General features: G+C 33.2%; 2 protein-coding genes and 1 long non-coding RNA gene across 36 annotated transcripts in view; 1 reads left to right on the plus strand and 2 right to left on the minus strand.

Annotated features, from left to right (window-relative positions):
• Positions 1 to 12,852, minus strand: part of LOC111427760 (coiled-coil domain-containing protein AGAP005037) — an 82,867-nt gene extending 70,015 nt beyond the window's left edge. For 11 of the 18 annotated variants that reach the window (XM_071196396.1, XM_023063044.2, XM_023063045.2 and 8 more), the window contains exons 1-3: positions 12,439 to 12,851; positions 12,129 to 12,339; positions 2,219 to 5,979 (exon numbers count right to left, since the gene is read on the minus strand). In XM_071196396.1, coding sequence (XP_071052497.1) covers positions 2,219 to 5,933 — 3,715 coding nt within the window. In that variant the 5' untranslated portion in view covers positions 5,934 to 5,979; positions 12,129 to 12,339; positions 12,439 to 12,851. Of the gene's footprint in view, positions 1 to 2,218; positions 5,980 to 6,280; positions 6,443 to 12,128; positions 12,340 to 12,438 lie in introns of those variants that run through there. The other 7 variants (XM_023063052.2, XM_023063050.2, XM_023063053.2 and 4 more) reach the window with 4 other exon arrangements.
• On the plus strand, positions 6,533 to 9,212 carry LOC139429941 (uncharacterized). 2 transcript variants are annotated; one of them, XR_011640535.1, is made up of 3 exons: positions 6,533 to 6,605; positions 7,390 to 8,643; positions 8,707 to 9,212. It is a non-coding gene; the product is annotated as an uncharacterized lncRNA (long non-coding RNA). The 2 variants fall into 2 exon arrangements; XR_011640536.1 differs by lacking the exon at positions 6,533 to 6,605 and having other exon boundaries at positions 6,655 to 8,219; positions 8,300 to 8,643.
• Positions 12,853 to 15,900: 3,048 nt separating the features above from the next.
• The window catches only part of LOC111427873 (terribly reduced optic lobes), an 88,769-nt gene continuing 77,977 nt past the window's right edge, over positions 15,901 to 26,692 (minus strand). For 12 of the 16 annotated variants that reach the window (XM_071196317.1, XM_071196322.1, XM_071196320.1 and 9 more), the window contains 20 exons: positions 26,496 to 26,691; positions 26,287 to 26,400; positions 25,993 to 26,129; positions 25,755 to 25,941; positions 25,643 to 25,672; positions 25,399 to 25,550; positions 24,489 to 25,339; positions 23,983 to 24,219; positions 23,764 to 23,927; positions 23,550 to 23,570; positions 23,267 to 23,389; positions 22,072 to 23,216; positions 21,798 to 22,020; positions 21,185 to 21,733; positions 20,567 to 21,129; positions 20,297 to 20,511; positions 18,428 to 18,765; positions 18,155 to 18,370; positions 17,960 to 18,104; positions 15,901 to 17,048 (listed from right to left, as the gene is read on the minus strand). In XM_071196317.1, coding sequence (XP_071052418.1) covers positions 17,015 to 17,048; positions 17,960 to 18,104; positions 18,155 to 18,370; positions 18,428 to 18,765; positions 20,297 to 20,511; positions 20,567 to 21,129; positions 21,185 to 21,733; positions 21,798 to 22,020; positions 22,072 to 23,216; positions 23,267 to 23,389; positions 23,550 to 23,570; positions 23,764 to 23,927; positions 23,983 to 24,219; positions 24,489 to 25,339; positions 25,399 to 25,550; positions 25,643 to 25,672; positions 25,755 to 25,941; positions 25,993 to 26,129; positions 26,287 to 26,400; positions 26,496 to 26,691 — 5,640 coding nt within the window. In that variant the 3' untranslated portion in view covers positions 15,901 to 17,014. The remainder of the gene's footprint in view (positions 17,049 to 17,959; positions 18,105 to 18,154; positions 18,371 to 18,427; positions 18,766 to 20,296; positions 20,512 to 20,566; positions 21,130 to 21,184; positions 21,734 to 21,797; positions 22,021 to 22,071; positions 23,217 to 23,266; positions 23,390 to 23,549; positions 23,571 to 23,763; positions 23,928 to 23,982; positions 24,220 to 24,488; positions 25,340 to 25,398; positions 25,551 to 25,642; positions 25,673 to 25,754; positions 25,942 to 25,992; positions 26,130 to 26,286; positions 26,401 to 26,495; position 26,692) is intronic. The other 4 variants (XM_071196311.1, XM_071196310.1, XM_071196309.1 and 1 more) reach the window with 4 other exon arrangements.

Raw genomic sequence — 26,692 nt, forward strand, 5'->3', positions numbered from 1 at the left:
TAGTAATTACTATTAACTTCATCTTATAGCTGCCAAATATTTGCTTTATATCCATTGGTTGTGGATTCATTTGTAAAGAAGAATGTCTTACCCAAAAAAGCAAAAATATGCCCTGGATTGTCTTAGACTTTACAACTACAATGAAAAGAACAAGATGCATGAAATCGGAAGAGAATGAAATAGGTTGCAACAGAAATTGTTTGCTCGTTTCAGGCAAAATAAAGAGAACTTTCATAGGTTATGGCCACCAATAAAGTAATTACCAAACCTATCTGATTTTTGTCTATAACGAGAAATATTCAGCTCGACGATCTTAGTACTAGGCCTGAGAGAACGAAGAATGATAAAGTAGTTTTGATTCATGAGATGTCTGATATTTTTGCTCAGAATTGTACTCTTTTCGCCTAAATGTTATTCAAACTTTTGGAAACAAAAAAGATCGTATCTGATAAACCATTTGAGATATCTTAATGAAATTAGCAGCAGTTTAAAGCAAATCCAATCTAATTTTAACATGCCATACGTGATTACCATGTTTCCATAACTTTGGATATTATGGCACTTTAAATACAATTCTGCATTTTCACAATCATCAAGATTACAATAGAAATGAAGGATATTGAAATAAATCGTATCTCAAAAACGGATTGAGATATTTTTATGAGATAAAAGGCATTTCAAAGCAAATTTAATCTAGTTTTAGAGTGCATTCAATTATTTCTTAGTTTCCATAAACCCCATAGTTTTAGTTTTTTGGACCTAATTCTCTTTGTCTAAATTTTATTGAAACAAATGGAAATTAAAAAAATTGTACCTCAAAAACCATTTGAGATATCTTAATAAAATTAGCAGCAGTTTAAAACAAATCCAATCTAGTTTTAACATGCCATACGTGATTTTTATGTTTCCATAACTTTGGTTTTTATGGCACTCTAAACACAAATCTGTTCCACAGTTAACAAGATTACAATAGAAAGTAAGGATATTGAATTAATCGTATCTCAAAAACGGATTGAGATATTATTACGAGATAAGAAGCATTTGAAAGCAAAATTAGTCTAGTTTTAAAATCCATTAAATTGTTTCTTAGTTTCCATAAATCAAGTAGTTTAGATTATTTAAATCCAACTCTGTATGTGTGAAAATTTTTGAACCGCATTTGGGAATTAAAAAATTGTATCTCAATAACCATCTGAGATATCTTCATGGGATTAGTAGCATTTTAAAGCAACTTTAATCTAGTTTTAATATGCTATACATGGTTTCTTAGTTCCCATAAATTTGGATGTTATGGTACTATGAGCACAAATCTAACTGTTTTCAATGAATTGCATCTCAAAAAGATAATGAGATAAACATTCGAAGGAAAAATTCATGTAGTGTTAATGCAAAGAAGAAATTTTACTTTTTTTTCCATACTTAGAACTTATAAAAAGTCGTATCTCAAAAATGCATTAACATACCATAATGAGATTAAAAGCATTTTATAGCAAACTTATTCTTGCTCATTTAGCTTTAATTTAGCATATAAATTTTATTCTTAAAAATAAAGCTTCACCGATTCTTTTTATAAATCTTTTAGAAGGAAATAAAAGAATTGAAAAATTTGTTATTGTTGTTAGATAGAGTGTATTTTTTGCCTAAGCTTATTTTACATCTTGATTGTCTTAAGCGTTATGTTAAGGCACCATTTTTTTTTGTTAGAAATCCCAAAAACAAAGCAGAAGAATTGAAGGTGCTATTAGAAAATAAAACAACAATTTATGACGTCTAAACATATTTTATTGGGTGTGTTAAAACGGCTTTAAAGAATAATAATAAATAGATACATTGTGTTGTGGTGGGCAAGAATAAAAATTAAAAAGTGGTCATTAATTAAAAAAACGTTATTAATAAAATTGTTACCAATAAAATAATACTGCTAAAAAACAACTATACAAGAATTATAATTATAAATTAAGATATGTTTATAGAAAAAAATACAATTAAAAAAAAGTAAATCTATACAATAACTAACACGACAAAAAAAGCAAAGTACAAATAAAAATAAAACAACCAGGACTAATAGCGACTTCAATTCCCTTTTTTTAAAACAAAGCACAAATAAACTTTGAGGAAAAATATAACCTTTTTATGTATACAAAAAAAAACTTCTTCCTCAAAGTTTAAATTAATTTCTCTTTTCCCCATTTTTCTTTTATTTACATCTTCTACTTACCAACAAAGTTCCTTTCACTTTCACTATCTGAAATCGGTCCTCTCCTTCTCATCAATATCTGCGTTTTATGTTCCATTGGAATAGGTGGTAGAGGAGCGTTCGGATTAAACCCCGGCGGTGGAACCCTTAAATCCCTTCTGTACATATCATTAGCACTTGAAGTCAATCTACTTCCTCTCACAAAATTATTCGGTATTTGGTTATAGCTGTGATGCAACGGTGGGCGTCCGGAAACATTTCCCTGGAGTTGTCCGTAAATAACACCTTGTTGTTGTCCCTGCGGTGGACTCAAAGGTACTCTTTGTCCATTATCATGAATTCTACCATAAATATCGCAATATTTATTTGATACGGTCACTTGTTTTTGACCGTATAAAGGTTCATTTGTACGATAACCATACGGCGATTCATTAATTGGTTGACGTAATCCAGTTTTTGAACCATAAATAGATTCTCTTGTACCATAAGGACTTTCTTGGATACTCAATTTTGATGCATAAATTGGTTGATTAACTTGTTGCATTCCATAAATTTGATTTTGGGATATATTTTCTTGTCGTTGTCTTGAAACTTCGTTTAAATTATGTTTGTTTTCTTGTAAAGCATACAAAGGTGAATTTTGATGGTTAATTTGTTGTTTTATTCTTTGCCCATATGGATTTTCGATGATTTCTCTTCTTATGTGATAGGATTCTTCTTGAATTTGTCTTCTTGGTGCATAATTAGGTTCTTGTATTCTTAATCTTCCATCGATTTCGGTTGTTTGAATGGGTTTTGTTCCATAAATTGGTTCTCTTAAAAGAATCACCGAATCATTTTGAGTTTGATTAGGCTTGTTGTTAATAAAAACGTCATCCGAACCAATTGACATTGATTTATCCAATAATCTTCTTTGAGGTGGACTTTCAACGTAACCATTTTTAGTGGGCCATTGAGTTTGATTCTGTTGAGATTTCCCATTAAAACTAACATTCTTTTTTTGTTGGTTAATTTGATTTATGTTGTATTGTTCCATTTGGACGTGAGGGTTTAAACTTCCTCGATTAAAAATAGGTCTATAGGGTACCTCAGCGTTTGAATAATAACCTTCGTAACCAATTCTTCTGTCCGAACCAGAAACCGTTCTTCTTTGAGGTGAACTTCTTATAAAGTTAGGGTGATTTTGAATTGGGTCGTTTGTATAATAAACGGGTCGATTTTCTGGTATTGCGAATTGTTGGTTATATCTATTATTTCTTTCAATTTGGGATGGTTTCACTTCTCTGGGTAAACTTGTACTCCTGCGACCACGATTTTGATTCGGTTCAACACTTCTTGAACGTCTGTGAATAATCGGGTCTTCAACGCAACCATGGGGTGTGTATTGAAGTTGATATTTTAATTCTTGATCTTGTTTTTCTTTTAATTTTTGTATTTCTTTCCAACAATAAATTTCGACACTTTGGCGCATATCTTGTTTTGATGGTGAATATTGTAACGAAGCGTTCGATGGTGCTCTTCTTACTGGTGTTATTGATCGGTTGGAATTATTTGGACTGATTGGTAATTCAGGAGGAAGATTTGGTGGAGGATTTTGTGGTAAAGTTGATTGATAATTTGGTGAAGGATTTTGTGGTAAATTTGATTGATAATTTGGTGGAGGATTTTGTAATAAATTTGTTTGATAATTTTGTGGAAGATTTTGTGGTAAGGTTGATTGATAATTTTGTGGTACAGCTCCCCGGTAATTTTGTGATAATGATTGATAATTTGGTGGAAGATTTTGGGGCAATTTCGGCGAAACTTGCGTTAAATTTTGCGGATGATTCTTTCTTTGATATCCATCTTTATGTACATCAACATGAATTTCTTTAGCGTCTAAACCAAGAAGTGAAGGTGATTTTTCCAACTCCCTTTGTTTTTGGTGCCATTTTCCAGCTTCTATTGTATTTGGTGATTTATTACCCATCTTGTTATTCTCGTAGTGGTCCGGATAATCAATTTCAATTTCTAATTTTTGATGGGTTGGACCAGTTTTTTTGGTATCAACTTTTTTTAATAATTCCGTTGCTATTATTTTATCGGTACTAATTTTATTTTGTGGAATTGGTGATTTTATTCTTGGTTGTAAGCTAATTTTTTCCCTATTTTGGGGAAGCTTTAATTTTGACCCTTCTAAAGTAGGCGATTTTGGGCTTGATCTCGTACTTGATCTTGCGTAACTTCCTGGCGAGGATGGGCTGTTTAAATTTGATGAATTTGATGATTTAGTGACATTGGGACTATAACTGCTTTGGTCGAAATCTTTATCAGGTCGATTTAAATTGTTGTCTAAATCCTCATCGTTTTGATAAGGATTAGGAAGCGCTCTTTCTGAATTAATTGGAATTAGAGCTTTCGGTTTTATCAGCTGTACGTTTTGATGGGTTTCTTTAGCTCTTGGAGGAGTTTCATTTGCTATTAATTCCAATTCTCTTAACTGCATCATTTCCGCTTGGGCCTTTAAAGCATTTTGGTAAGTACCTTGCCTGGAACTAGTACCTTCTGATTCTAAGGTATTCGTTGAAGAACTCGATTCTAAGTATTTATCTTGCATATTTCTGTTATACTCTCGATATTGATTATTATCGTTATGTATATCTTGATTAAAATTGGCTCTAATCCGATTAAATTGATTGATGTGCATTTCTGCGTATTGCTTCTCAACCAAATCGCTTTCATTTTGCGCGAGGGGAGCTCTTTTTATACTATTTTGTCTCTCAACTTTAAAAGCTTGCTCATTTTGGGCATTATCGGCGACAATAACGTTATCAGTCTTCTTAGTTTTTAACTTCTCTTCATCCTTTTTCTTTTCCGATTTCTTTTTGTCTTTACCAAACAATCCGTTCGTAAGGATTTTCTTAAAACTACTCGATCGTTTTTTCGGTTTCGTTTCCATTGTAAATTTGGAAAGATCCGCTTCAATTTTTCCAACACTATCTTCCGATGAAGATCTTCTAATAATAACTCGTTCCTCAACTTCGGTATCTTTTAATTTCTTAAGTGTTGACTCGGTTAGTCGGGGAACGGGAGGTAATTTTTCTGATACTTCAATTGATGGTGTATCTGTTATGCGAGGTGCTTTTGCGACTAATAACGATGATCGTTTTGGGACTTCCGGTTTGTTATGGCTATAAGGAACGTAGGAATACCGAAGATATTCAGGTTTATTTGGTACGTCAGGTTTTGTTCTTAAAGAACTTGTCCTGGGAATTACGGGAGGTGGATTTTTTGGTAACTCAGGTGATTTTTCTAATTTTGGGTAACCAAAACTCGATGGGGAATATTTATCTTTTAATATTTGAATCGAATCTTCACTCAATGCAACTGTAGTATTAGAGTTATTAGATTTATTCGAATTATTTGGATCTTCTGGATTATTTTGATTTGAATTATTTTCGTATTTAATTTTAATGTTATCTAAACTATGTTTTGAATTTGATGTGTTAATGTTATGCAATTTAAGATAAGCCTCTTTATTTATTATTGATCTCCTATTTGCGGTGGGTTCTAAAAGATTTTCTTCTCTTGAAGATATCCTCTTTAATGTATCAGCAGTTATTTCTGTATCAACATAGGTTGGAACGCTGGTTACGTAAACTGTTTTTGTTGTCGTAATAACTGAGCCATCATCTTCAGTTTTAACGGTTTCTGTTCTACTCTTCACTATAGTTCCTTCCGGAGGCGGTGAATCCATTGTATGGAGGGTGGTGTTTGGACACTAAAATTATTGTTAACAAATCCTGAAAAGAAAATAAAAAAATAAGTGAACAAATTAGAAGTAAATTTAAATTAAATTTATTTTTGCGCGCGCAAATACTGGATTGTGCCGTACAAATATTTGCAAATAAAAATATCACGCGATAATAACGAAGATAGGGAGAGAGGAAAACTCGTTCCACGTATATAATTGAAACGACCGTGACTTTATTTTGTTATCAAATCGCCAATTGAAAGATGAAACGATAATAATTGATACGGATTTATAAAGCAACAAATTAAAAAAATATTTAGAATCGTTAATGTTAAAGTTTTTTTTGTTACCTGCTTGTTATCAAGAATATTCTCTCCATAAATTAAGTTTTACTTTATTAAGTGGTTACCGTTCGAAATTTCTTCTTAATTGCGTTCACGGTCACTGTAAATACTTCAAATGGCCACGCTACACTGACTACAATGTCCAGAGTAGATCTCTGAGTCAGGAATTGAGAACAGTACGCGACGTTGACGGTTTTTTTCCTTTTGACCACCTCGGAACTGCGGACGTTGTGAGATATTCGAAGGACTGACAGAAAGATTCTACGTAGAAACGCGGGGTGTGTTATCAACAGCTTATCTCGTCGTTTATGTGAGATAGCACGATATTCAGGTAGGGTATGAGGTGTTATTTTCATTATTTTCTACAATCTAAAAACTTATTTTCACACCAACATGATATTTTACTTTAAATAATAAGTTCCAATACAAGAAATATTGGTAACATGTGTCTAAAATTGATAAAGATTTTTCGAAATATATTTTCATTGCTTAAGTTACAAGTAGTAAACGAAACGACAAATTTATTTGATATTTACAAACTAAAGGGAACACCCAAACAAACACCAAAGTTAAGTGAATTGATTTTCATTATCACATTTTTAATTTAAAACACAACTGTTGTATATTGACATCATATCTCGAATTATCGAACGAAATATCTAAACGTTTTATTCAATTAAAATCGCGGATTTATTGTTATTTTATTATTCGTGATGATAAAAAAGTTGATTGGATTTTAATTCCACTAGAAAATTTGAAATTGACATTACAATAATAGTATATATACATTTAATTTATTTTATGAATCAAATTTATCTCAATTCTCGACATTCATATTTACATTCGTTAATAGTTATTTAACATGAATTTAAATTTAAATTTGATATTTCCCCAGCTTCCAATAAATTAACATTACCAATAGATAGATTCATTAATCTCGACATAATTATCAATTTCAATCGAATTTGCACCGAGTACATACTATTAAACCACAAGTGTTCATCAAAACATATTGAAAATACCAAAACGTCTTCCATCTGTCCGTGAAAAATTAAAAAAAAATTAACTGTAATTACAAGATAAGTGTTATTAACCTAAGAGTTCTTCAATTTCAGTATTAAAACTCGTTTAGCTTTATGTTAACTGTCAATTTTAAGCCATGAATTTATGGAAGACGGTATTAACTCAGATTCTCCATCCAAAATATACCTTCCAAAAACCAGGGAAAGCAGCAAACTTGCCTAAAAGCTACAGTACCATATGATTATTATCAATAACATACAAATTACTTGAAAAGCTCATCTACAACAGAATCTGAGAGAGTGTTTGACGTAATACCGATCAAATAAGAATGTTTCAAGCCAAAACGGAGCTGCTTCGACCCTCATATTGAAGCGAGATTGCAAATAAAGCTGAAAACTTCTGCTGCATTCATTGATTTGTCAGCTACCTACGACAATGTATGGAGAGAATTTCTTTAACCTGCATATATGCCAGAAACACGTAGATTGTTCGAAATCCTGATAATCTTGAAGAAAATTGAGTAAATCATTAATAAAAGGAATTTCGCCGGAAGACTCATTCAGTTGTAACATTACAATGTATGTACTAAATTTTTGGAATACAGGTAGCCCTCGGATTACGTCTTGTCTCCACCAACTGTTACTACAATTATGAGAAATATAGATAAAATAAACACTCTGCTCAACAGTCTGCAGCACTAAATGTTAAACATGTAAAATAGAGCAGAGGAAAATTTTTGAAAAAAACATCAAACAAATATTCGATTGACTCAAACGGAAAAAACAAAATCAATTTTTAACTCAACTTTTAATCTGGAAACAGATGCTCCAGGATATCCTCAAAACCTGGACGAAATCAAAACACTACACTTTTGTAGAAAACCTTTAAGGCATAATATCATCGCAATACTTTCTTGGAAATGGTGAGTTTTGGACACTTCAGATAAAACAGTCAAAGACTATTTGCGGTCTTTCGATATTTTAAAAAGCATTAATTATTTAGTCGGCTTGGAATGAAGTTTCGGCAAAATGTTTAAATGGAGTTTGGCGTAAACTTCTGTCAGCGTTAATGCACGATTTTGAAGAAGTGCCACAACAAGAGAATCTAATTAAAGACTGCCAGGTTTGCAAGTGATTTGGGATTGAAAGATGTTACTGCTCAAGATGTCACATTTAGTAGTCCAAGATGAACCACTCTCAAACGAAGACCTAGAAGAATTATAGAAAGAGTTGGATCGTGAAAAGGGGATGAAGACAACGAAGTAGAAATTTCAAAAGTGATGAAAACGGTCGATCTAAAGCGTATCCTTTCAACTATGAAAACAACATTAATCGTTTAATTTTGAGGTACGTACAACTTAATCCTATACACATGTATGTATGTATATGTATACCTCATTGTAAATATAGGTTCGTTTTACGAAGATTTCGCTTTTACGTCGGGGATTCCACTCATACTTCAAAGATCTGCGGTCGCACTCTTTATTCTGCGCAAATGACCGGTGAAGAAGAAGAACTCATGATTAGCTCGGAGAACAAAAACATAAGTATAATTTAACATCAGTGGGCCAGCAAATTGATCAGCATGTTTGCATCAAAAATAATGAAAGAACATTACCTATTTGATAAATGAATTGATATATTTGATAGTCTTTTTGGTGCTTATTTAAATAATGATTAGTTGCCAAGGTAACTCTTGCCACTAACATGGTAAGATTTAAATACATCTTAATAAATCACCCAGGAATACTTTCATTACATTTTTTGTACATGTTTCCTTTGCTCTAGTAAGTCTCGGTTATCGTTCTATACCCAGCAATAAAAGAATCAACATTAATGCTCAAGATACCATTCTGTAAGAATGGTCCTATTAAATTCTATTTTGTCACGTAACGTATAAGATATTTTTAATAAAGGATTTTTTAGGAATACATTAGTTTATAGCATATTTAAGTAATTTATTTTCTTTTAAGTGTGTGTGAATCTGGAAATATTTTTCCTTCCATCCAAAAATAGTAACATTGCGGTTTCTTCTCCTATTACTAAAGGGAACAACAAACACGACCGTGTTTTTCAAAGGTTGCACGCAAGAAGCCGATTACTTCACCTCTCCGCCACATTGCAACATTATTACGAAACCGACAACGTACGGCCAAACAATCGTCAGTTAATTGGCAATTATAGGCTTTTGTTATACCCCTCAAATCTAAAGTACACACTGCCCCCGCGTTGTAAATAATCCGCCACCAAAACCCATCCATTCATCGATCCATTTCCATTTCACTTTTATTTCCAATAACCACATTTTCAAAATGACGTTGTATAAATCGGACGAAGTTATGCAATTTTGTACACGTGTGTGTTCACCAAACTGTGAAAGATATCGAAAACTATAAACCATTTCAATAATCTTAATACAATTCTGATATTACTTCCTAGGATACTGTGTTGATACGTGACCATTGGTTTTAGTAAAGCGGAGTTTATATCAATACTAACTGTAAGTTAGGAGTATTGTTTGAATCTGTCACTTTCATAGCCTGTGGGCTTTTTGGCGCAATAGGAATTGATGTTGTAACGTGTAGGCGAACGATTACGTTCGAATAATCCAAACGATTTTTGATCGGAAAAAAATAAAAGTAAAATGAAGCAAAAAAGAAATTAAGGTGGTTCAAGCTGATGTGCTTAAGCCAGTTTTTCGTCTGGTAAATAACTAACTACGCCCAATCCATTAAATGAAGGGGGATCACACCCGTGCATTTGGCATCGTATATCATCGCAAACATGTTGCCAGCGGGGGAAACGCCTGGAAGTAATCACACGTGTTCGACAGGTTTTGCACAGATAAGGTTTCAAAGAAATTTTATTTTAGATCTTTTTTTATTAAATAAGTTAAATTGTATTTGTTAAAATTAATGAGAAGTTTTACTCCAAGCATTATTCAATGTTAACGAAGAATTCTCATAACAATTAGCCTTAGAAACAGTTGTGCAATTTATCACAGAGGTTCCCACATTATTCTAATATGGTATTCAAGTAATTTTGGTTAATTCTTTTCCTTGCGTTATAGTTTATAGTCGTAAACGTTAAAACCTTTATTATTTTCAATGTAACACTACTACAGGAACAGTCTTTTAAGAATTTATCAAAATTAACGAGAATCTTGAAGAACTTATTTCGAGGAAGTTGGAGAATCGCGAAACACTGAGCCACAGAAACAGCCGTGCAATTTGTCACTGAGAATAGAGGCCTGACTCGGTAGTGTATAACTGTGGCAAAGTTAATGAAGGCGAAAACGAGGCGCTTTATGCCAGATAAGAGGGCAGTAATGGTTGCTCTACCAGAACCCGGGCATCGTAAATCAGTATTTCGCTAAATAAAGGATATCATAAAGCGAGGAGAGAGTGGGTCTCTAATGAAACCTCGGGCGCCTTGAATAAAGAGACGTACAACTTCAGGTAGATAGCGTCTAAAAGAAAAAGGGAATCAAAAAAAACGCCCCAAAAGAAAGGCGTAAAAAAAGATAAAATAAAGTAAGAAAGTACAATTGGGGGGGAGCCTTTAATTAATTACTCCGTGAAGTTTAATCGTCTTTCCAACTTTAATTAGAACTGAACTGGGATGATTAAGTTAAGCACTTGCATTCGACAATACTTATAAAGTTCGTAATAAATAATTTATTTAAATTTCTTTAGATTTTATGTTTATATAAATCATCTAAGGAGAATGGATTTTCGAATACAGTTTCTGTTCAATTTCTACCTGCTCTCGAGAGCACGCCGCAATTTTTACAGCTGCTCCATCCGAAAGTTCCGGCAGAGCACGTGACGTAGAGGACATTGCCGCAGCAGCAGCAGCAGCAACACCAAACAACCAACAGCAACAGCCAGAACCATCTGGCTTCACATAAACATTGCGTTCATTCCTAATGACCGAGTTCGTAAAATAAAATCAGCGACATCTGCCTCCACACTGAAATTCTTATTAATACCACTACCTAAATCTAAACACGAAATTTCCCAACTTATTAATCGCCGATTCCGCAAATGGAGAACGTTCAAGTTTTAACGTGTTCGGTGTATTAAATGGTTTTAATAGTCGGAGAATACGAATGTGTGCAAGGTTTTTGAGATGAGGAGGAATAATAACTGGGCAGAGGTTGAACCTGGCAGGTGTTTCGTGCTGTTACCTGCTTCTCTTTGTGCAGAGGTTTGTGTGCTCGGTTATTCTGAGCTCTTTGGATTGCTGGAAGGCCTATTTATGTGTCAGGAACGTGCAGACGCGGTCGTTTTGTTAATTTTGCCCTGATGAGGGGAACCGAAACAGATATTTTTTCTTTTTATATTCATTTTTATTTTCACCCAAAGGGGTAATTCTGTGTTTTAAAATGAATGGAAAAGGAAAGATTTTTTTTGTTTTACTTAATTTTAAACCAAAATTTGCCCAAATAATTAATACCACAAAAATTATCGAATTTAATTTAGCGATTATTTAAAGTATTGACATAAAAAGATCACGAGTTTAATACACAAGATTAAGTTAATTAGTTGGTGTTAATTAATAATTTACGTAATTTGTTTATTTCAAAAATTTAAATTAAATTAAATAAAAAATAAAAAAGTTGAGAGCAAAATAATTAATGCAATAAAATTTAAACTGGGGTTTGAGTCACGACGGTTCGTAAAAGCCGCGCATGGTTTATTTTAGAATCCAAAAGGAACATTGGTATAAACGACGAACGGGAAAGTCTTTTCTAAGTAGCCGATACGCGAGTATACAAATGGGGTACAACACATTGAAGAAAAAAATATAACAAAATCGTTTCAACTTACCATGTTGAATGAATGCATTCAATAAAAGATATCCAAAAATAAACACTTCCTTTTATATTTATACGTAAATGTTTATTAAATCACCAATTTTAATCACTTTTATTTTAAAACCATCACAAAGACAACTTATTTAACACCGTTAACCACTAGAGTAACTGTTAAAATTGTATAAACTATTATAGCTGCGGTTTTGGTCATATAACGCAATCGCCTGGAAAATACAAAAAAAATGTAATCATATTTATACTGAAATTTAAAAAAACCCACTATCAAAGATTTAAAGCTAATAAGATAACACGAAAAAACTCACCTTGAGTAAATCCGGAAGGTTTTAATAAATTTTCGTTAAAATTCTATAAAAAAACATTGAGAAAATCTTCACAAAAAAAAAATCTTTTTGAAAACTGGTCTGGTGTGTGTCCTCGAGTAGTGCGCATCTGCTGCTTCCTTCGTCACCGTTCAAGAATCCACTCTTGGTCGTTCTGAATCATTGCCTCGACGGGTCCAAAGCGTTTGGCGGTGGACGGACCCGCAACTCCCACTCCTTACTTCTGGGTTTTCTTCGGGGACCCAGATGAGCAACACAGCACCGCTGGTCGTTGTCGGTCTTTGTGAGAAGTCCGGCGTGTGTTGTATCAGCTAGTAACCATTCGGCGAATGAAGAAACCTCTCAAACATGTCCTTGAACCTTCCGTTTTTTTTTTTGCTAAAAACCCGAACTAAGACATAGGCCAAAGTGCAATGACAAATTCTCCTATTTAAAACGAATGTAGCTGTTTATGTTTGTCAAAACCGTTTTTTTGCGCACACGCGTTCGGTCGTTTGACCTTGTTCGAACGATTTGCACAATTACGTGGAAAAATATAATATGTTGTATTACTTTTTGAAATCAACCTTGAAGTAAAATATTATTAATAAGTATATCTAAAAGTTATTGGTTAATAAATAGGTTTAATAAGCTAAAATTTCGAAATTGACTAAAGTTATAACAATTAAAATTTGTAAGTTTTTGCTTTACTGGTTTCTTTATAACTTTTACATATTTGTTAAAAGATGGACTTGTTATTTCAAATGTTACGAAAAGTTGCATATGTTGAGCGGTATACACGCAATTTAAATCAAAAATGTTTGTTAATCATTTACAAGATGGCCGCTACTTCCGCTGTACTAGAAGCAGACTATAATTTAGTAATTTTAAATAGAATGGCACTGTTATTAAATTTTTTAACTCTCCACACATAAATTTGTTGATCTTGATAAAGATTATAAGTACTCCTGTTTTCAGCAATTATTAATTGTTAAATTCGCATTTCTTTGCAATTGATCAAGCTAGAATGTTAAAAATGAGCACATCTCTCACATATTCTCAAATAGAACAACATTCGTAATCGCTGCCAAAGGTCAGCAACAAAAATCGTATGGCGAAATGTTTAACGTATTCCTGGAATCCTTTTAAAGAAGATTTATATATGGACACAATTGACTTTATCAATACACTCCGCAAAATTAATGATTTTGTTATTATTAATATAATATATAACTACAGGTGTTCATTAATCAATGCCTACGACGCATTATAAATGTGAGATCCAGTGAGGTGATATCGAAGAAAACTTGTGGGAGAAAACAAATCAATGTGTCATCAGTAGAGTTAAGGAGAGGAAATGGCGTTGGAGATGTCAGAGCTTGAGCCATGCCTCTCTGTCCCTCTACGTGTATGCAACAGAAAAAGAAGACCCCGAGTAGCTTAAATGGGAAAATTGCTACACTTTTAACCGTTAAAGGTGCGCTAGAGCAGGTTAAGTCAGTCCAAATAAATTTTGCAGTGTGAGAGGTAGACGAGGACACCTTGACGAAATCAACCTTGACGCAAGGTGACATTTTTAACAAAACTCTTCAAAATAAGCAACATATCATTGCGGCAGCCACAGATCACAAAATTTTGCTAAACACTTAGCCCAGGTCAGTGTTTTTAAAGTAAAGTCAATTACAGAAAAGAGGAAGCTAACGATAATCAAATTTGAGTTATTGATTTATAAAATAGAAAGCTACAAGGCAATTCGGAAATTGTCATAAAGCAAGTATCTTTCTGTTACAATGCGGAACTGTTCTTCAGTGAACCGAAACCACAGAATAACCAGAAGTGGCACTGAGACTGGGATACCCTGCCAAATCTGACGCCATATTGCTGCTATTGGTGATAAATTAAGTTGTCTTTCTCATTTATTGTGCGTTTATCGCGCCTATGGTTCCTCAGGGGATTTTTAAATCGAGGTCATAAAACCAGGTTCTGGTTAGTTTCTGAGTCATTGAATAGGTGCAAACTCCCACAGGATCCACCAGTCCGTGCAACCACCAATCTTCCACCAGAAAAGTAGAAATTTGAAACTTTAATGGAGTTCGCCATGAGATAGGACCTCTAGGACCACTTAAAACGAGCAGTTTAACTACAGAATAGCCAGAAATGACACTGACGTCGATTCGTTTGATGTTGGCGGCACCTCGTTTTGTGACCTCGACTTAAAATCCGCCATATTATCGCGAGTTACCAAAGACACAGAAACGCTGGCGATATTCCACCAATAGCAGCATACCTCGGCAACTCGCTATAATATGGCGTCAGATTTGATCAAGAGGTTGTCTAAATTCGTACGCAATCATACTGCGCATTACGTCACATGTGGAAAATAATACCGCCAAGCAATTCAAATTAAACAAATGCACGGAGCACCACGTGGCCATGAGGTTGCGTGCGCAATCCGTGATCGCTTACGTCACGGAACACTCCTGCTCTTGCCCCTCGCCCACAAACTAAATCAAAGTATTGCAGCATAGGTACTTATGACGGGATACCGCCATTGTCACTTCTGGTTATTCTGTGGTTTAACTCCATTATCGGATGACATCATGATAGTAACTCCAAAAGGTTTGACACTCTGCTCATCATTTATCGCTGTTATCGTACCTTGTAATTCATTTTTAAATTTGTAATACAAGTTTACTTTTTGCAGGTACAAACTAATTGTTGTTTTGACAGGAGGTAGCTTTTGTTATAAAATTTAAAGCCTACTTGTTAAAAATAAATTATACAATTTTTTACACAAACGCTGAAATGTGCGATTTGTTACCTTTATGGTTTGGAGAATTTTGAAAAGACAACTTTTGTATCATTTCCTCATTTTTTTTGCAATTATGAAGTTAACGCTTGCTTTTGTTACTTGTTCTAACGTTTACATACATTTTTATTAATTGTAAAATAAATTATTTATTTCAAAAAATTGACTATTATACAGTTATTCAACATAAAAGTAGATTTTTCTGGAAAACGGTCAACTTTAGAGCTCATGACCCTCAGTACCTTTTTTGTGTAGAAAATATTGGCGGTTTAAATGGGTGTCTCAAAACCGTACTTTTTCCAGTGGCGTAGAAGTTGGGGAAAAAAACAACCACTACCCCTTCAAAATCTTCACCAATTATGATTTTAAAAAATTTTTTCTCGCACAAAACTTAGCTTATTATGAGAAGAAAATGTTAACAAACGCTTTTTTCTGTACGATGAACGGTTCCGGAGATATTTGCAAAAAACGAATTTTTTTATTAAATTTCAACACCCTGTCTCTCAAAAATGGTGTATTTTAGAGGGTAAGTTGATAGAAAGTTTTTTTCAAATTTTTGGCTAAGCTATCACATCCTGAAATCCTGCGGAAATCTTATAAAGCATCCTGTATAACTGCAGAAAGTGATTTGTTAAAAAATAATAAAACACAATAAAGATACTCACATACATTTATTTATAGAATAATTATTGTCTTGAGTTATTGAAAATGCACATAATTACGTTCTCCTTCCATAATAGAGCAATCTGTCGACATGTTTTTTTTTTGACTGAAGACCGTCTTAATGTGAGAGAATAAGAAATATATAATATGTATATATGCCGCAAAAAAGCTTCCTTACTTTTCAATTAATTAACTTTTCGTTTAATTAAAATTTTTCGTTCGTTTCGATTAATTACGTCACGGATCATTGGACAGAATCGACTCGTCAAGACTATCATATATTAATTATATAATTATATATTACAAGCATTTCATTTGTATACATATAAAATGATTATATTTCATAGCCTTATTACGAATTATATTTGTTTTTCTTCTTTATTACAACGTTTAATCACCTTTTTCTGATACGTTTTAGTTTCATCGCATGAAATCACATTGTTCGTGTATAACATAGTGTAATAGGTATTAATAGTAAAAGGTTACAATAATCGTTTTTTTTCTTTACTTCACAATATTACATCGTTACTTTTCTGGGTTTGGCTACAAACGATAAATATTATAAAAGCAAATAGAACTTTTTTTTTGGGTTTAAATTTCTTGTTACTAGCACCATTAGAATATATCAATTATACATATAGCTATATTATTATAAAGTACGTAAAAATATATATAAACAAAAATAAAAACGAAATAGTTGATATATTGTTGACAAATCGCGAACATAAACTAAGATGGCACAAAGTATGTTTCTGTTTCCTTCATAATATCGTAATATTTTCTTTCCTTATTAACTGTACAATACCGATTTTGGTCGATTAAAAAAAATAGTTATAATAAAAAAAATGTAGGTGTAAAAAAAGTAAAAAGATGGCAGTTTTAATTGATTATTAACAGGTCATTAATAATCCGAACATTGTGTGTTTTTGTTTTCATAAAATCAAGCATCGTTTGAGCGTAAAATGTAACATTGAACACAAATACAAGCAGTATAACGTTAGTTTGATAATTAATTAAAAAGAAAATACAGTAAATAGATGAACACAATGTCAAGAACACGGGTACATTGACTATTTCTTGAAGTGATTTTTATCCGTAACAAGATTCTTAATTAACCAGGTCGTCGTCGTTTTCTTTTTGACTAAAAATTAAAAAAAAATTAATTAATTCGAATTAAATCAAAATATGATATATACCTAATATTTTTCCTTTTAAAGTAAGCATAAACAAACCGTTAAAATTAATAAATAACGCAGTCAGTCTGGATATATTATATACAAGTTTGTTTTTCTTTACAGTTTATTAAATTATATATTTTTTTATATCGAGTTGTTGATATAAGTTTATAGTTACAATTCATATATTTAGGTCCCATTTAAAAATACACTATACAAGTCGTTTTATTTACAGTAGAGTTAGCCTACATTGATATGTACCTATTTTTTCTGGCCAATACTTAAATCCTAGCAAAGAAAAACACCGCTCCATGAACAATTTGAAAATAAACGACAAACTTTTGAAGAAGCAAAACATTTTTTTTATACACACGTTAATTTTACTTTTATTACTCTTATTTTCTTCCTTTTTAATAGGTAACCACGAATTTACATCAACAACGCTTTATATATACAAATGCCTCTCTAATTTATATTCATTTATATATATACTTATTTATATATATTTATTTATATCAGTATAACGAAGATATCCTAAACAATTATTGCCATAAGAAATTTAACGCTCATCTCAGTCATACATTATTTAGTAAACTATTTAGTACGATTAATAAACAATACAACCATTCGGAAATTTTAATGGGTTTGTAAATATTTGAATTACTACTACCTTTACTTGATGGTTTGGGATGGATAATATTTACGGGAGGAGGAGGAATTATTACGTCAAATTGATCAGGTAAATCGGTGAAAATCAATGAGGACGGAATCCACCTTAATCTTAATTTCCAAACGCATATAAAGCAGCAAGAATTAAAATATGGGATAAATTATGTAAGTTAGTATTTTTTAGGGTTAATTAATTGAGATAAATTACCTTGGACATGGTTTGACGTTAATTCCACTTATGGCATGTTTTCCCAAATCGATTCCTTTAGAATTTTGAATTTCAAATTGAAGAATACATCCGTTAAAACCTTGATTGTATTTTCCAGTCATGTATGGAACGTTTGGAGTGCCACCTATTACGATAAAATTTTAATTAATTTGCAACAATTAATTTGTTACATACCTAAATAAATATTTCCTAAGCAACTCATTTCCGTATCCATGCCAGGTGCAGTTCCTCTTTCCATATATGCATGATCAATTTCGATAGATCCAGAAACTCCATGTCTTTTCAAGAACACAGTGTGCAATCTTTCATCATCCACCCGAATCTGTTTATTTGCGATAGTAACAGGTCCACTTCCCAAATCATAAGAGTATTCCAAATAACCATCAACAACTAAAGATTATTTTTTATTGAGAAAAAATTTTTTTAAGTTTAATTTTGTGTACTAACTTGCTAATCCAATGAAATCTTTTCCATGTCCATCTTCGTTAGGTGTTTGCCCATGCCAAAAGATAACCCCATTACTGTAATTGGTCATAAATTGAACAGCTATTAATTCGTCTTCGTCATCTTTATCGTGTGGAAGAAACGATCTGTCAAACTCTAAATAGCCATTTCCATCGAATTGGGCTTCCGATCTTATTTCTTGGTGTTGTTCGCAATTTATTCCATAGAATCCAATTGGGCAAGTACATTCGTAATCTTCCGTTGATCCTCTGCATGTTCCACCGTTTTGGCATGGTCTTAATTGATCACATTGATTTGGTGCTTGTTCACAAGTTATACCACTAAAAAATGAAAGATTATAAAAATAAATTTAAATTTTTGTTATATTTCTAATTTAAAAATGCTGATGGTGCAGTTATCTATGAATAAGAATTTGTATGTAACCAAAAAGTTATCTTTATTAGTTTAAAATTAATACTTGGTCTATCCTTTAACAGAGGGCTGTTTTAATGCGTCTTTATCGATTTTCAAATTTGTATTAAGTTCTTATAACATTACGTAATAGTTGCAGCAGAGTATAAATTGACTTAGCAGTGGGTTGCAAACCCAAGTTTGATTAAGTGTCCAAATTTACTTCAAATCCAGATCTGTCTCAACAACAAAGTAAGTCCAGAAAAGTGGAACACAGCCTTTAATCTACCATACATAAAAAGGGGGCTAGACAAAATTGCGACACTTATAGAGGTGTAGCAATGACTGGAACAGTATATAAAGTATACAGTGAATTTCACTTAACCCTTTGTATCCCAAGAAGTCAAAAATTTTGAAACTTTGTGACAGAATTAAAACGCTATCAAAATACATTCAGTAAAGGCCTTTGGAATCAATTTTAGCAAAATATTCAATCCCCCCATTCCAGGGGGATAATGGTACTTGAGAGTACCATCAGGCATTAAAATATATTTTAGTGATGTTGCAGTAAACAAAAACTTTTATTGCCAATATAAAAATAATACATTTTTTATTATGTTAGAAAATAAATAACACTTGTTTTAGCTTAATCACATTATGATATTCAGAAAAACAGATCTTTCTTTCATTGCAACATAAATAAACATTTCACGCTGTACATTTTGAGTGGAGTCTAGCTTTGGCAGAACAGTTCCTCTTTCTTTTGAACTTGCGACATTTTCGTGGACGCAGTAAATGTGAATATTTATTTATCAGACCTGTAGCTACAGAACGACGAAAATCTGATAGAATATTGAGAAAAAAACATTGAGCAAAAACTAACATTTTTGCATAAACTAAGTGCCAAAAAAGATGTTAATTCAAAAATTTCTGGAAGCCATAGTTTATTGAAATTAAGAAATGAAACTTATTTTAAATTGAAATTGTCTTGTGTTAGTTCTAGCACCAAAACTAACACTAGACCTAGAACTAGAAACATTCGGGTTTAGCCTTCTAGAGATTTTATGTGGTACAATGCAAGTGCATAGAAGTTTCGTAACTATGGTACTGCATTCATATATTGCGAGTTATATGAAATTCCCGGCATAATAGCAAAATCCTGACCAACAAAATTGACGAGAGATATGGAAGCAGAGAAGTAGGCAGGGTTCGACATTGGAAGATCAACAATATCACCTCTTTTGTATCTCCCACTTCACACAAAAAGGCAGCTCAAGGCCAGTCTTTAATCATTTGTAAAAACAAGATAAGACAAAGCCCCTAGGGAGATCCTCAACATCAAGGACCATGTGGACAAGAAAAAATATAGATTTAAAAGCAAGATATTCTTTTCAAACTATATCAGCAATAGAAACCACATCAATAAAGTATATTTTTTGACTAGTAAAAAAGTTAACATACCTATATCCATTTACACAAGCGCATTTAAACGTTGTGGCTGTTTCAGGATAACAAACTCCATCATTTCTACAAGGATTACTATCACATCCTATGCTACCTTCATGACTATATTCAGTTTTATCAGATTCAGCAGTTTTCTCTACAGAACAATCCAAAACGTTAGCAGCTTCAGTGGATGATTTAATAATATCGATCTCAATTCCCGAAATAGAGAACTAAAACGAAATTTGTAAATATATTTGAAAATCATTTAACATTAAATTAAATCACCTCAGATATGCATCCGTTAAATCCATCATTAACTTCAACTTGGTTATTAATTGTAATTTCGGCTTTGTTCACTCCACCCAAATATAAAGGTGTGTTAAGATTTAAAGCTTTGCTGGGTGTCGCGGTGAAACGTTTCGTTTCGGTAGCTCCGTTTACGTGTAATCTGGCATCTCTTAATGATTTTATGGCTATTATATCGACGAAATCGCCCGGATTGATTTTTTGGTTTGATCTTAAAACGACGACACCGTTTTCGCCGTTTCTAAATTTGAATTCGACTTGTCCATCTTTTAATGCGACACTAAGAAAATCGCCGTAACCTTCGTTTCGTTCCGCGCTGTAAACTAATACACCATCACCTAAATCCCTTGGTTTTATTTTCAAGTTTATCCGGTATTGTCTGGCGTGTAATTTCGGAGGGGGATAAGCTAAATAAGCGTCTCGAGAGAAAGCTGGTTCTTGAACGAATATTTCCCGTTCGCAACGTTTTCCAGATCTACCAACTGGGCAATGACATTCATAACTGTATTCGTTATCTACACATTTTCCAATACCGCAGATATCTAAAAACAAAATAAGATATTTATTTCTTTAAAATTTTTTGTTAAATTTACTTACATGGATTACAAGATTGGTCAGCCATTTTTTGACAAGTTGAACCGCTGAATCTTTCAGGACAAATGCAAGTGAATCCCTTCTTTGAAAGACTTTCCTGACAAACTCCTTGGTTGACGCAAGGATTTTCTTGGCACGTTTCGCAATTAGTAACACCAACCTTGTTATGAGCTTCTCTTAAAACATCGTAATAAACGGTTCCGACCTTAAATTGGCTAATACAGCCGACAAATCCGTTTCGAACTTGAATATCGTCGGGAAGCATGTTGTAATTAGGAACACCGCCGAGATGAAGAGGATCTTTTAATGTTAAACCGGAATAACTAGCTTGTGCCGTTTCGCTGTATGGACCTTTACCGTCGACATACATAACCGCTGTTTTTCTATTACGATTTATAACAACTGTGTGCCATTGGCGCGTTTCGATAGGTTCTGGTGATTCGATAACGATATTGATTCCTTTGCCCAGATTAAGTCTAAATTTAAGATGACCACCATCAATGCTTAAAGAGGTATAATCGGCTCCTTTTCTACCGTTGAATAAAATCAAACCTTACATAAAAAGAAATATTATTACATAAGATATATTGCTTTATGTTTATTAGATTTAATTTACCATAATCAGTTTCTGGTTTGAAAGAAATTTCATATTTAAAGCTGGTGTAATGATCTGGAAGAGTTGGTAAACTAATGTAGCTGTTTGGAGCTTGAGTAAAATAAGGAACTATTCCTGTTACAACAAGAACTTGTGGAATAACTTTTGTGATTCTTCCATCTGTGGCGGTGCAAATATAGGTTCCAGCGTCATTACTTATCAAGTCTTTTATAACGATCGTTTTCTGTAAATATATTCATCATACACAATTTTTTTTAAATAAAATTGTACTTACGCTGTATTTATCAACATATTCAGGTAATTCTCCATCTTGTCTTGTCCAATGATAAGTTATAGGACCATGGAAATCAATTTTGCAATCCATATAAACAGTAGAACCTCGTGGTGCTGATTTAATATCCATAGGTGATTTTCCTTCTTTATAAGAATCTTGAATATCCAACACATAATCTTTACTATAAGGGCCGGAATATCCTCTGGCTTCGCATCGATAAATACCGCTATTAGCTGGATTTAAATTGGTAAACCGAAGAGTTGATCCACTCGTTTGTGTATTATCATCTAATTGACTGTTAACTTTAGACCAACTGGTAGAAACTCCAGATTCGTGTGTTCTGCAATAAACGTCCATTGAGTCGCCTTCTTTTGGATTTTCAATTGTGGATTGGATGATTAATTCAGGATTTGCTGGTCGTCGATCGGAAGGTGATATATTTAAATTGGTATAATCGCTTGATGATGATCCGTCGTTGTAATAAACTACGCAGTAATATTTTCCTGCGTCTCTTGGTGATAAGTTTCTAATTTCCAAATCATTTCCACGTTGCTCCGAATGGCTCGGTAATTGTTCGTGTTCTCTATACCACTCAATATTTTTATAAGAACTTGATGTAACCACACAACGCAAAACAACCGAATCTCCTTCATTAGCAGTTTGATCATGTCCTTGTTGAGGTTGTTGTTCTGCTTCGTTTATAATCACTTCAGCAACAGCATCGGCCTCGCCAGCATTATTTTTGGCAGAACATCTATATCTTCCAGCATCAGTTACTTGAATTCCATGGAATTCCAAATATGGACCGTTAATAAAGATATTAAGAGGCATGCTTCTACCAACTGGATGCCAATCTATAGTGATGGGTTGATCACCAGTTACTTTGCAGAAGATTCTGACCATATCGCGTGGACGCACAATTTGGGTGGGAGGTTCTAATACAACTCTTGGAGCTGCGAATACTTGAAGACGAGCTGTTTGGTTGAAAATATGATTTCCGTTTATGTCCGTGGTTATGCATTGATATTCTCCAGCATCTGATGCTTCAACATCCCTGATTATTAACTTGGTGTCGGTGGTGTAATGACCTTCTGGAAGTGGTCTACCATCGGTACGAACCCATTTTGTTCTAACTTGATAAGGAACTGAAAAAGCATGATTCAAAGAGAGGTTAAAAGTTTGTTTAGGTTTTTACCATTTTCGAGACGACACGTCATTTCTACTTTGGTGTTAACATATGCGGTGAAGACATTTTCGTCTGGGTAGATTTCGTTGGATTTTACGCCTCTGCCGCCAGGTTCTCCGCCGCTATCTTCACCTAAAATAACATGTTGGTTAATTTTGTTGTTGTTAATTTAATCTTAATTAATTTTAACAAAAAAATCATTCATTTAGTGTTAATGTTTTTGTGTAAATTTTAATGCGGTTAATATTTTTTTGTTTGAAGCTATACGTATGGTTTTGTTTTATAACCTTACCTGGATATCGACTCCTACTACCTATTAAGTCCGCAGGAAAAAAATGTACATGAAAAAATTATTAAACAGTATTAAGCAGCATATTTACAACAGCGTGAATGTTAATTTTTTCTTAACCATAACTTTTATTTTATTTGATTGCGAAAAGTTATGATAAAGATTTTTTATGGACGTCACACCACAATTTTAGAAATAAATGTAAATTTGTACATACCCGTTATATCGCCTCTTGATGGGTGAACAGATAATTCAATTCTTTCTTCTGTTACTCCAGCACTATTCTCAGCCGTGCAAATATAACTTCCAGCATCACCATCTGAGACATGTGAAATATCTAATACAGCATCAGGAGTAGGCTGAAGGCGAGTTGAGTATACTCTAAAAAAAATTCGAATCATTAAATTTATAATTAATTACGTAGTTGTTTTATTACGTTTCGCGTTCTCCATGTTTTCTCCAACTCACGTAGGGTCTAGGATTTCCTGTAGCTCGACATTCAATTCTGACTGGTTCACCTTGTTTAACGGCAAGTTCGCCTTGAAGAGGTGGTGACATGGTAATTCTTGGTAAAGTGCTCACTTGAATGGTGGCTTTAGCTGTGACATGTCCAACATCGTTAGTGGCCGAACAAATGTATTCACCACTTTCTGATTCGCTAATACTGGAGAATCTATACCGAAGAAAAATTTTTTTTCTCAATTTCTATGTTAATACTTCACGGATGATGTAAACTGCAGCGATTCCAATACAAAATGTTACACAGTATTTACAAATTTGGGTTATAATCAACGTAAAGATAAACACAATGAGGAGAAAAGATACAAGTTTTTGATTCATTTTTTTGGATTCATTTTACAAATGATTTTTTTGTAAATTTTGAAACATAACCTTTTTTCTGACACATTTTTTATGACTTAATTGATTAATGACAATTCATACCTTAAAACACCACTATGTAATTGTTCGACATTTCTTCCAAGGGGTTGTCCATATGGTCTTGACCATGTGATGTTAGGTTGGGGATCTCCTTGGATTACACGACACTGCACGTAAGCGCTACCACCTTCTGGAATATCTTGGAGAGCTTTTGGATGGATTTCAATAATTGGTATAGCTCTACGAGAGACTTCCAAGAAACTAGAGTTGTTACTAAATCCGAATTCGTTACTTGCAACGCAAACGTAAACTCCTCTATCAGAAATATCGACGTTATCAATACGCAAAGTGTTTCCAATTTGGTGTGCATTGTATCCTAATTTCTCATGAACCCTCGTCCATTTTACATCAGGAGTAGGCGAACCGGATGCGTCACAATGAATTTCGACGGTTGTTCCTTGCCCAACAGTTTGATTGACTGGAGAAACATGTGCTCTTGGTGCAACGCCATGTTGAGAAAGAATATTCACTGTAGCAGTTGCACTTGTAGTTCTTCCTGTGTAAGTTTTAATTGTACAAGTGTAAGTTCCAGAATCATCTTTTGTGGGATCTTCAACAATGAGATTTCCGCTTTGTTCTCTTGCACTGAGCGGTAATCTTCCTGGGTGTTTGCTCCAAAATATTGTATTGTAAGGTTCTCTGATATCGCATCTTAATGTAAATGGTTGTCTTTCTGGTCCAGTATGAGAAGACGGATATATTTCGGGTAATAATTCGTTGGTGGATGATGGTCGTACATTAACAGTGGCGTAGGAATTATGGGAAGCAACAACGTTTGAAGCGGTACATTTATATTCTCCACTATCTGCGATATGTGCTCTTTCAATATAGAGGATTCCATCAGATACTGAATGCTAAATAAAAAAAAATTAACGAAGTAAAGAAACAAAGTTAAATAGTATTTTAAAACTACCTGTGGATTCAGAGGTACTTCATTAACACGAGTCCAGTAGATGTTTGGATGAGGAACACCAGTAACCATACAAATTAATTGGAACGGATCGTTTTCAGCTACTTCTAAGTTTTCTGGTTGAATTGAACTTGATGGATATGTTGGTTTATTTCCTATTATTATAAAAAAGAAATAATTTCATAATTATAAATTATAACTTAAGAATAGCAAGAATCTTATCGTTGTATATATTATATTATTTTACCTGTCTTATTTACTAAATGTTTCGATATGGCTAGCAAGAAAGAAAATATTTTATATTTTTAAAATTAACAAAAATTAATCCATCATTAACTTCTTTATCTATTTAAACTTACCGTCTCCTACAGTTAAACTAACGGAATTAGTCGCAACTGTATAACCATCTCTAGCTTGACAAATGTAAGTTCCAGAATCAGAAACTCTAACATCAGTAATAATGAGAGTTCCTTGATTGTCGTCTATGGCACGATCGGGTAATGGTCCAATTGCTCTACTCCAAGAGATTGTTGGTATTCTTATAGCCTGATAAATTAAACGCATAAATTTAAACAATCACATTTTTTTTATAATTACTTGAGGTGCTTTAGCTTCACAATAATAGGTAACTGTATCTCCTGTGCTAACGATCTTAATTTGCGGTCCTTTGATGGTAACGATGATACTTGGAGTGTTGTTTCCGTATGGTGGTGGAAGTGTTGTTACAATAGAATCTATTAAAAACATTTTCTATTAGATATATTCACATAAAAACTTTCCGGAAAAAACAAATAAAAAGCACCGGACAAAACTCTCTAAGACAGAAGACAATCCTTGGCATATAACATAAATCAGCTCTAGCATTTTTTTACTTATTTACAAAAATCAAACCTTTCTCCAATTTATAAATTTCACGCTTGCACCTACAACAATTGGTCCAGCAATATGAACATTTACGTGTTGTATAGTACCTACATGGTGGGTAAGATACGCATGCATTACAACCTATAATAATAACAAGTTAAATTCTGAAAAGTTTTTGCCATGCAATTATTTTAAGAGAAAACTTTATTAATACATAGTTTATTTTTAATTCTTACCTGAATTTGCACAATCACGTCCATGATATCCATGCAAACAGGTACAATGAACCCTACTATCGGTTCCTAATTGGCAACTTTCTTCGTTATTATTGCAAGGGCATTTCAAACAAGATCCTAATGGACCTATTGAACTATCCGAACTATCCCTGTAGTAACCTTTATCACAATCTTCGCAAGATGATCCTTTGTAACCC

The sequence above is a fragment of the Onthophagus taurus genome, chromosome 6, assembly GCF_036711975.1.
Source record: "Onthophagus taurus isolate NC chromosome 6, IU_Otau_3.0, whole genome shotgun sequence".
NCBI lineage: Eukaryota > Metazoa > Arthropoda > Insecta > Coleoptera > Scarabaeidae > Onthophagus > Onthophagus taurus.